The sequence below is a fragment of the Dasypus novemcinctus genome, chromosome 21 (assembly GCF_030445035.2).
Source record: "Dasypus novemcinctus isolate mDasNov1 chromosome 21, mDasNov1.1.hap2, whole genome shotgun sequence".
Lineage (NCBI taxonomy): Eukaryota > Metazoa > Chordata > Mammalia > Cingulata > Dasypodidae > Dasypus > Dasypus novemcinctus.
In genome coordinates this window covers 4,276,647-4,287,798 of record NC_080693.1, presented here as the reverse complement: position 1 = coordinate 4,287,798, position 11,152 = coordinate 4,276,647, and the positions used below count along the sequence as shown (strand labels likewise).

The 11,152-nt window shown below is 44.5% G+C and overlaps 1 protein-coding gene and 1 long non-coding RNA gene across 2 annotated transcripts in view; one reads left to right on the top strand and one right to left on the bottom strand.

Moving 5' to 3' along the window:
* The window catches only part of LOC131274922 (uncharacterized), a 51,864-nt gene extending 41,830 nt beyond the window's left edge, over positions 1 to 10,034 (bottom strand). The window contains exons 1-4 of the long non-coding RNA XR_009182213.2: positions 9,908 to 10,034; positions 6,627 to 6,825; positions 5,646 to 5,851; positions 63 to 190 (exon numbers count right to left, since the gene is read on the bottom strand). This is a non-coding gene — a long non-coding RNA (uncharacterized lncRNA). The remainder of the gene's footprint in view (positions 1 to 62; positions 191 to 5,645; positions 5,852 to 6,626; positions 6,826 to 9,907) is intronic.
* Positions 7,032 to 9,477, top strand: LOC101418476 (NUT family member 2G-like). The gene is made up of 2 exons (XM_058283263.2): positions 7,032 to 7,729; positions 9,345 to 9,477. Exons 1-2 carry the CDS (start codon positions 7,062 to 7,064, stop codon positions 9,475 to 9,477), a joined length of 801 nt encoding a protein of 266 aa, XP_058139246.2. The 5' UTR covers positions 7,032 to 7,061.
* Positions 10,035 to 11,152: the final 1,118 nt, after the last annotated feature.

Genomic DNA, 11,152 nt, shown 5'->3' with positions numbered 1-11,152 from the left:
TCTCATCCCTCACATGCTCTCTCCACCTCCTACTGCAGAAGCAAACCTTGTTCTGACCTCACCCCTGATTCCTGGCCTCCATCAGCGCTTGTCTGGGCTCCAAGCAGTGTGCTCTGCTTTCCACATCTGCAGGTCCTAGGCCTCCTTCCTTGGCACTTGAAACACAACCTCCACCTTCAGTCCCACATTCCTGCAGCAGAAATCAGAAAGACTTCCTTTTAGGAGCAGTTTCCCAGTGGTGGCAAAATAACCTTCAGAGTCTCCTCAGACCTTACCAATGCGTTACTGCAGGGCCCGTGTGACCCCATGCCCTGGTGCAGAATTTGAAGGGAAAAGGGCCTGTCATCAGGCTTTGGAGAGTAGAAGAGTCTGGGACATCAGGGAGCCTGGCCATAAGGGCCACTCAGTGAAGACCTGAGATGGGAAAAGGAGGGTAAGACATGTCCTAGCCCCAGGTTGAGGGCTGTTGCCTGCAGGCCTCTATCTGCACAGCCAACATGGGGCAGCAATGCCAGGGTGGGGTCTGCAGCCCTCAGTACACGCTCCATCCTCCCAGGTCAAGGCACACCCTCTGTCTCTCCCCACATTGTGTCTCTGTGGTTGTTATGTGGGGGTTTTAGATACCCCCACTCCCACAACTCGAAATTTTAGACCTACTTCCAATACATACAATCACCCCAATGTGGCAGATTGAATTAGGTACTGCAATTTAGGCCTGTGTTTAATCTTAATCCATTTTCCTCTGGCTGTCAACCCAGTGTTAACGGGATTTCCTCTGGTTTTCATTTTCAGGTCATGCGTGGCCCATCTAAAATTGTGGGTGGGTCCTGCTCCTTGTGGCTGTAGGCCTTAGGAAGAGAAGCAAGAAGTCACAGAAGCTAGGAAGGAAAGGATATCACCAACTGGCCAGAGACTGAGAAACAATCCAAGGAGCTGCAAGGATTCCCCGAAGATGCACCAGAATGTTACAGGCTTTCAGAGGAAGCAAGGTTTCCCCACACTTTGACCTGGACTTCCAGTCTCAAAGGAGAGACCAACAGATGCTGTTTGAGCAAAACCATGGTGTGGGATTTGTGAGATCAGCTCAAGCACACTAAGGTGTTCACTTCCATGTATAAACACACAGCCCCACCATTCAATGAGATATATATACTCATACTAAGTGCCCACAAGACATAATAAAATCTCTCTACTGAAAGCTTCAATAACATACTACCGGGAAATATACATCCAAATCACTGTGACCCAGAGTACACGCTCATTACACATAAAATGTACCACATGCCTCAATTTTACCCACAATTCCCCTAGACAATACAAATATGAACAAATACCACCCTGTATCACCAAATACAGATACAGCTCCTGCATTTACTTAGTCCCTACACTTGCTAATGATTATCAAAATATCTCCAGGATCTTCCAGAACAGGCACATGAAACACAACAATCCTTCCATCTGAACATACACATCTGCCAGCTTCGTACACTATTATACAGTTTCCCTTCAACACCAAAATATCTACGCACAACTCCTGAAAGTCACCCAAACATACATCACCACTCAACGTACCGTGAGTACATTTCAGGGATCCCACACATCCAACCGATATACAGAAGATACAGCGTCCCTATCAACTAATATACTGACATGTTCCCTATCACTGCCCATGTGCATATGCAGAGGCAATTCCAAACTTAAACACACAAAAATCCCAAAGAGTCATGGGGAAAGCCCTCACAACATATAATGTTTCCATAGCCTCAAACTTTCAAACTTTCAATTCACATGAACACAGTTCCAAAAGACATGCACAATAGAGCTCACACTCCCTGTATTTCTACAGTCCATAAGAGGCCCACCAATACATAGGTAGACTATCACAATTTTCAGATACACAATCAACCTCTTCTCTGCATACCCACAATCAGGTACAAAACATCTTTCATTCCTCAAATACACTAACTGACCTGCTAACAACTCCACGAAACACACTTCCACCTGGAGGAACTCAGCTCCTGGATACAATCACAAAAGTAATTAAAGCCCCAGTTATGAATGTAGTGGTATGTAGCCAGGTTTAACACTGTGAACCAACTCTCTCTAAAATAATTGTTGGGTATATATATAAACATAGTGAATACATTTCAATCATTTAATAGCATACTGTACGTGCAGCACAAATTTTACAAATAGTTAGAAAATATACATTATCTTTTGTAAATTGCACTTGGTCAATTGATTCTCACAAACTTTTGTCCATTTTTGCCCAAATCTTATACCTATTATATATATCCTGTGCCTGAAAATCCATCACAATTGACACCAGACCTTGAAAAACGGTTTATTATTCCATGAAGCAAAGACTCTCATGTTCGTCATAAAATAATGCTTTCATCATGAACACTGGTTAATATTTCTACCTTAAAAAGTAATATAGTGAAATAACCAAGAGATGCTGGAATTGCCCTTACTTTTTAGTGTTCCCTCTTTCCTCAATAGAATGTATTTTATATAATGAAATATTTTCCCTCATTTTTTGTATTATCACAATGTAGCGGATACAGACTTAGGTCACATTATTAACACTTTAAAGTTAATTTAACTCTATACCATCTAGTTGAACAAATGCAGCCAGTCTGGTCTGCAGTGCTCCTCCCTCCCACAGTACAGGTGCTCCCCCCACAGTGGAAGGGACAAGTGAGGGCAGGGCCACAGACTTAGGGAGCAGCTCCTGATTCACAGGAGCACACACAGCACTGAGCCCAGAGACACCACTAGGAAGCCATGGGTTGGCGCACTCTTCACCTTTATTTTTTACACAACTGACATAGAAAGCAGGTGGAAGTGGTGGGACTAGGGTGATGGGACAACCCCTCCCCCCCAGACCCTGGGGTTCACAGTTATGGACTGGCCCTCCTCCCTGTGCGCATGCGTTTCCCTTCTGGAACCGGTTCCCAACTGACATCAGGGGCGGTTGGAGGACCAGAGAACACGTGACAGAGCCCCGCCCCCACAGCCACATGCACAAGCGCCAAGCTGCCAGGTCCTGCAGGGACCAGGTCCTGGGAGGGGCATGGAGGAGGGGCAGGAGGTGGAGACTCATAAGGCTCTGTCAGGCGTGTTCAGGCCATGCCTCCTCTGCAGGAAACCGAACAGCCTTCCATGCCTCTGGGAGAAAGCATGTGGGAAAGGACCACTCATGATTTTCGACTGACAGATGTGGAGGACAGTCCCATGCACTGAGACAGGGTCCTCCGTGAAGTATTTTAGAAGAGGTCTAGCTAGGACAGTGTCCTCAGATTGGAAGGATTGCTTATGCATGCCTTGGCTGCATTTGTTTTCTTCTGGTTCATGGCCTTTCAAAGAATATGCCCTTTATCCTATTCAGAGGCAGGGTTCCTTATAGAACAATCTTGGCAAAGTATTTGGGTTCTGGAAACTCCTTCAAAGCTATGCTTCCTCTGAACTCCATTGCTGGTTGTGTCCTAGGACTTTTCCCATATTAGGAGATTTTTTTGTGAGCTTATTTAATATGTACAGCCAATGTGGACCCAGTAAGATTTTGTTTGAAGGTGATGTTTCTGATAGCTTTCATCAGGACATTTGATCATCTGAGTCCAGAAACTAGTTCACGGCTATCTTGAGCCCTTAAACTTGAGGCAAAATTCTTAGCAGGCTTCTTAGCAATGAAGTAGAATAAAACTCCAGACTTTGTAATACTTGCTGTGACTGTTCTCTTATTCAGTGGAAATATAAAAATCGTGTGTTTGGGTGGAGCATAGATACAAATTCAGTTGTCTTTACTGTAGGTTCAGTGCTTTCTTTTTCTTTATGGGGTAACTATTAACAATGTAATGGGTTCCAGTTCTTATGTAGCATTGCCAGATGAAATAGAGGACACCAAGTTAAACTTAAATCTCATAAAAACAATGTGTATTAACATATATGTCATATACAATTTGAGACATACTTATGCTAGAATATAATTCATTGTTTACTGAATTTCACAATTTACTGCGGTTTATTTTTTTATTTGCTAAAACTGGGAATATTATTCTTAGGGATATTTTAGAGGTTTTATTAATTGAAGAACTTCTCCTTGTAGCGTATGCCAAGGAAAGAAGAGTTGAAAACAAGCTACCAGCCAAAAGACAGTAATTGCAGTAAAACTGACACTAGATAACATATATATACCCTCGTATATACCGTTTATAATCAGAAATAAACATAAAATGTTTATAACGAATTTATAACGTGTTTGATTTTAGTTGCATGATATTTTCCTGGAAAGATGCGAAAGGAGCAAAAACAAAAGTGTCCTCTGGTGATGTGGACTGGGATGCCAGGGGAAGTGGGTGGGTGGAAGGCTTCTCACTACATTTTCCATTGTGCAAAATTTGACTTTCACACCATGCAATGTTTACCTGTTAAAAACAATCAAAATCATTGAAATATTGTAAATTTTAAATACTTAACAACCGATTAATGAGAAAAAAGCATCGATTTTTCCTGTCAGCCTACAAGCGTGGAGTTCTTTGATGTGGAGGGGCTTTCCACCACAAACCAATGTTTTTTTATAAATAATTAAGTATAGACCTAGGAAGAAGTCTTTGTGCTATGAATTAGGAAGAATCAATAAATTACACTAACAGAGTCCATCATAATTGTGCTGTCCCATTATACTTTGAAGGGACCACCTGCAATTTCCCCTGTCAGAGTCCTGGATGACGTTCTACCCTCCCCCACTTCAAGCCCACCTGCCCTTTGCCCCTCCCCCCTGTAGAATGTCTGAGTGCTTCGTTCTAGTCCTGTTGAGATTCAAACTTCCCCACCCTTTCCGTGGATTCCTGAGAATCTGTTGGCAGCGGTTCACTCTCAGGGCGTAGAATTGAATCTCTGCTAGAGGTTGTCAAATAGCGGTGGTCAGTGTCCAAGTGTACCGAGGTGACTTCAAAAGGTAAGCACTTAGGATAAGGTGCTGTGTTATCAGGGTCCCTGATATCCCTCAAATCCATAGAAATTCAAATTTGACCCATCTTCTTGGAACAAGATTTGAGATGAATCTAGAGGAAGGAGAAATCACTGGACTCCACCAAGAACCTCTCACCTGGGAGTTGGTGGGGTAGGTTGGAAAGCCAAGACTTAGAGTTGAGGAAGGGATCTCCTTAGAGGTAGATCTAGATATGTGAGAGGGCTACAATAGGTATGAGAAAGTTTGGATGCAGGAAGAGTTTCTCTCTAGAAAAAAGCCACATAACAAGTGTATTAAATGGTAGCGTGTTTACGAGGTGTGGTAGTCTAGAGAGGCTTGTCTCCACCCTTTGTCATTACTTCAGGCACCTGGGAATTTATGATTTTCTGGGAAGAATATGACCTGGAGGAAATGACATCCTGTGGGGACAGTTAGAAGCAATGGTCTAACACAAACAAACTTTTCGGTAGAGTTCATCGTGGCCAAGTCAGCAGTGAAATATCCTGTCTGTGAGGCCGCCTGGAAGTTACTCTAACTGTCCCAGCCCAGAGCCTCTAAGCTCCTACCAGCCCAGAGGCCTTTTGCTTTCACTCCTGGCAAATGTTTTCTCTGACTCAATGTTTCCAGGGCACTTGTGGTAACTTCAGCTAGTTTTAGAGATTGGGTTTACCTGGATTTTATGACGTTTCCTTAAACTGTGTAAACTCAGATGTTCAACCAATTCATCTTCTCTAATTCCTCACGGTGAACCCTCGGTTCTTCATTTAAAGGTGAGGTGAAGATGTTGCTCATAGTCCATGAATACTTCATGGTCATGGAATAGATAGTGGCTGCTATTTGTTTTCAGTAAAACACTCAATGAAGGGTGGTTTCTTTCTGAAGAGGGGAAGGAGAAGAGATACAATTAGGTCTATTTTACTCTATCACTAATAGTACTAGAAGTAATAGTATTGGTAACGGTCTGAAGAGGCGATGCAGAACGTAATCTTAAGAATTTACCACCTTCATAATGCCCTTGTGCTGCCTAGAACTTACCCAAAAGAAAATCCCTTATCTGCTCGTGAGCATGCTGAGGGGCATTTTTTCCAAAGCATTCCTTGACACCAGCTCTTTGGTCAAGAGGCTGACTGAAAGCCTTCACCAAATATTGAGTCTGGCTGAATTTCTGGTAGGGATTTCCTCAGAGAGGGGCTGTCCTAATAGCACGTGCTTCTTTCTCCTTAGCACTCAGAGGTCTGGGAGCCTCACTGAATGGGAGCAAGTTCTCTTATGGGAAAACCCTGATCTGGAGTTCTAGAACCTAAAATCACTAGAGGGACAGGTGCTATTCTGAATTTCCTCCACCTATGTGCCTGCTCACTTTTTGAAATTCATAGCTCTGATTCTCGTGACGTATGCATGGCCATTCCAACAGAACGGCATGCCTGTTCCAGCACCACAAAGGAGAAACACGTCTCTCAGTGAGAAGGTGATGTATTGCAAATGCACAAGCAAGGAACTGGGAGAATCTTCCCAAAACCAGATCAAAGTGAGAATGGGAACTTGAATTTGTATAGGGAAAAAACCGGGGGAGAGGTGAAAAGAAAAGCAAGTCAAAAACAAGAAGCAAGTGATGACTTTAGGACTTCCAGGGGTCTTGTGAGGAGGGTACCTGCAATTTCCCAGTCCTGTGTTGCCTCAAGCACGTTAAACTCGAAACTGTTGTTGAAGTCAGTGATTTATCAGTGACAGTTTAGATTCAGATATCGGTGCTTTTGATGCTATTCTCTGGTTTTGCCTTCAGTCGATATTTTATTCTTCTTATTCCCCTATGCAGAACTGGGAAGGTCTGGTTAATGTCCTTTTGGGAGCTAAGAACAAAGAGTAACTATTAAGATTGGATTAAGAGAAAACTATCTTAGTTATGTCTGGGTAGTTCCAGAGCTGCGTAGGCGAAGAAATTTTTAATAAGCACTTTTCCAGCTCTCAATTTCCTAAGGAGTAAAGGACAGCTCCTGAGAGCCTCAAGAGTGTTGCCATTGTGGCCTCTAAATCCACCCATTTCCTTGTCTCTACAGCCTCTCCAGTGCTGGGACCGGACAAGACCATGAACTCTGGAGTCTCCCTGTATCCTGGCACTGCCCTGCCAATCCCTTCACCCATTCCTGGCCCACCACCCCCACCTCCCTGGGGGCAGCACCTACCCCCATCTTTCCTTCCTGGCAGCTCTCTGCAGCCGCCTGCTTTCCCCAGGCCACAGTTGGTGACAGGAAAGGGGGGCCTTGTCCCCAGTGGGACTGGAGCTGAGAAGATCATTATTCAAATCAGAAAACTAGGGGGACCAGCAGAGACCCCTCCTACTCACCCCTTTGTCCTTCCTCAGATGCCCCACACTTCAAGTGACCCAAGGATCCTCTGTGGGGGTGCTCAGCATGCCCCTCCTGGGACCTTGAGGGCCTCTGCTCTGAAGCCCTTGATCCCAGCCTCAGCTGTGGGGTGCACCCAGTCTGCTGAGGGAGGCTGGACCCCAGGCCTTCCTCCTCAAGCTCCACCACCAGCTGCCCAGTTGGCCCCCAGGATCCCTCCAGGGAATGCTTTCTTCAGGCCACAGGGGGCCTCCATGGAGAGAGGTCCTCCCTCCACCCAGTCCAAGGATGACTCCTGGAACCCCAAGAGTGTTTACCAGAATTTCCGATGTTGGCAGTGCTTCAAGTCCCTGGCCCGGAGGCACATTCCCCTAAGTCCTGATGCTGAAGCTCTTTCCTGCTTTCTCATGTGAGTGGCCTCCTCTTGGAGACACATTTGACTGTTTTGCACCATTCGGATATAGAGGACCAGGGATGGATACCCCAGGTTAATGTCTCCAGAGTTTCTTGACAGTAGGTCATGATGAGAGAAGATCTATCCCTGGTTTATGACTGATTTTCAAGTGTCTTATCTCAAGTGATACCTCCCTCTGTTGGGGGTCCAGCCATTCTCTACTTTGGTATCATTATCCTAGTAACCATTGACATAAAAACTAACAATCAGAGAGTTGTCCTGTGATCGAGTGAGGAGCCATGATTTGAATTGAGGTGTGACTACAAACACCACACTCTTCCCCTTGCACTCTACCTTCCAGCACAAGATTTGAGCATGTGTTGTCCAGAGAAAGCAAAATCCACAGAGATCAGGCAAATAACTCTAGTTTTGCCCCCCCACACATTGTTCTGGAGATTTCCAGTTAGAACTGGGAGGTGGCAAAAACTGTAGAGTTGTGAAGCACTTGGCTCCAACTCGATTTGTAATCCTGGAGAGATTACCTCACTTGGTAACCTTACCTGTAAGGGTTTATTCCATTTATTTCAGAGTATTGCTGAGACGGTTACATGAGCTAATAGACAAAGTACTTCATAGACACAACTTCTCATGCTTTCCTACATTACACGATAACTAGTCTTTTTCCTTATTATTATAATTCTTAGTTTTTTAAATTGTTATATTATCATTGTGAGATTTTGAAAGGACAAGAAGAGCAAAAGAGCTCACAAAAGGCAACACTACCCTAACTAAAGAGTGAATGAATGATTAGCAATGTGGCCCAAGACCATGAGTTGTTGTGACTGTGAGACAGAAACTCTAATAATTTCCTCTTTTCACACCCTGAACTGCCAGCTGTCTCTGGTCTGCACTGCCCCCAGTAAAATTATGTGTCAACGGCAATAGAGCCTATATCAAATAACAGGACACTTATTTTTTATTTACACAATGCTTTTCAATTTTTGAACTCCCAAAAATATCTCCTGCCCCAGGGAAGAATTCAAAGAAGTCCCCCAAATTTCCAGCTTAAGAGTCTTAATGATTCTCCCACATTCTTGAGCACTCTTGGAGCAAACTCTCCAATGCAGGCAGCAGCATGACCTTCTGAATCTTGAGGCAGCCCATGGCTGTCCATGGGCATGGGCTTTAACAACCCTTGGCTTTGCATATTAACTCCTCTTTGTATTCTGATGCTCTGTTTTCCAAAGCACTAATCACCTAATAGTCACCTGGGAAGTTGTTTACTTAGCTTTTGACCCCTGGGAATAGGCCCGGAATCTCCTTTTAAAGTGTTCTCCCAGTTCATTCACTACACAGTACCATTGAAGCTACAAAGGGAAGTCAGAGATTCCAAAACAATCATTTCACTGAGCTGGACTTTTAGAAATGAATCCTTGTATTGATATTCACTATTCAGTCAGGGATCGTACAAGGCAGATGCACTTAAAATCACAGGGTACACATAGAAAGGAGATCATGAAGGGACAGATGGTGGATAGATGTGATGGGGTTCAGGTGATGGTGGCTGGGTAGTGTCAGGAAGGGGTAGGAGAAGGTACATGTAGAATATTACTGACACGGGGAATTTTAGCCCAGTGCTTCGGTCACTGGCCCGTCGGAAGCCTACCATGAGCCTGGACGAGGGACTGCAGAGGGCCGTGCAGGAGTGGCAGCACACAAGCAACTTTGATCGGATGATCTACTACGAGATGGCAGCAAAGTGAGTCCAAGGATCCTTGTTAATTTGCGAGGTTTTGTGGCTGGGTGTGATTGGGGAGGACGAAGCCAGGCAGGGGTCTTGCTTTGTTGCTGGTCAATAGAAGGGATACTTAGAGAGGGGGTGTCAACTAGGTCACTATTCCCTGGATACTGACGGACCAACTCCTCTGTGCCGTCACTTTCACCTTTAGTACTGGGCAGTTTTTCACCTTCCATAGGATGCTCAACCCTTCTCTGATATTGGGTCTGCAGATGTCATGAAATTGAAGGTCTTAGGATGGGGTTGAGGGTAATTCCCACAGATCCTCTAGGATTGTAGGCTGTAGCCTCTAGGTTGTAGGTACTTTGCAGTGGTGACATGCTTGACAAGGCATGTTTCTGCCTGTCTGGGTGTCTGGGCAGCTGGAGCCTATTGGCACAGGACTTTGGACCCACCTCTCCTCATCAGATAATGTCCAAGTGGTTCTCTGTCATTCCAGATGAGTTAGAAGTGGAGGAGGTTGGTTAGAGGAAGCCAGGATCTCAGATATCCGGTGAACAAGTTGTTCAACTGCATGTTAAACTCTTGGCTAAAACACAAAGCAATGACAAAAAATAAAATAAAAAGGACAGCATTGGAAATTGAATCCCTTCCATAATGTTTCCTTCTACTTTCTTTCCAAGCATTTATGAACCCCATGTCTTCATTCAGTTTACTGCTCCAAGGCTCTAGGATTCTTAGATCTGGGCGCTGATCCCTCCTTTACTTATAATATTAACATCCCAGATCCCAGCATGCGATCACTGTCAGCTCATCTGTCTAGTTTTTGCTATGATATCCTTGACTTGGGGATGATGGCCAACTTGGTCATCCTGTCATGGAACACACTAATTTAATTCAAGAACCTATATCAAGATTGCTGAAGCCCACTAGATCCTAGTTAAGACAGTGTATAGTCTAGCAATTACAACCTGTACACTCAACTTTCAAAATCTGCCCAGGACCAAATTGATTCATTTCTTTCACATTCCCCTTAAGTGATGATGAGTTTTGCTGTAGGTGAACGGGTGATGTGGGGACCTCATGAAGTACCCCCAAACTGTGGCTGTACTGCCAGGAGCAAAACCCCTCTTGGAAAAGCACTTATCCAAGACCTTGATATCCCTCCCAAGACACTTACTTTCCCCTATTGTTGGTGCTGATCTCCTTTTGTAGGCAATCAGTGGGCCAGGCCATGCTGTCAACACTGCTTGTGCCTTCCTCCCATGCTAGGTTCAAGGAGTTTGAAATTGAAGAAGACAGGCAGATTCAGATGTTGGTGGAGAAGGAGGGTTTCCAGTGCCCTCCACCTCCAGCCCCTCCAAATCTTCATCCACAGGTGCCCCCAGGCACTATGGAAGGCCAGAAGCCAGGTATGGCTCATCACATTCCAACAGAAGACTAGGTGCAAAGGGGACTGAGAGAAGGCAATAGGACTCATGAGCTGCATTCCTTTCAAGATTTGCCTTCTGTGTTTCCAAAGGAGAAACCCATCGAGAACCTAGTTTCTCAGTTACCCTTTTTGTCAGCTGTCATAACTGCACTCTCATCTTGACTGTCAAAAGGGACACATTTATATAATATTCCTGTTGATTAGGGGATGGAGGAAGGGATAGCTTTCAATATCACAAGTTCCGCTTTTTCTTGAACAGAAACTTTCT

Excerpts from the sequence above, each read along its gene's own strand:
- LOC101418476 (XM_058283263.2), top strand. The coding sequence starts at position 7,062 with ATGAACTCTGGAGTCTCCCTGTATCCTGGCACTGCCCTGCCAATCCCT. Across the intron at positions 7,730-9,344 it reads GCTCTTTCCTGCTTTCTCAT|CCCAGTGCTTCGGTCACTGG; the intron begins GTGAGTGGCCTC and ends GGGGAATTTTAG.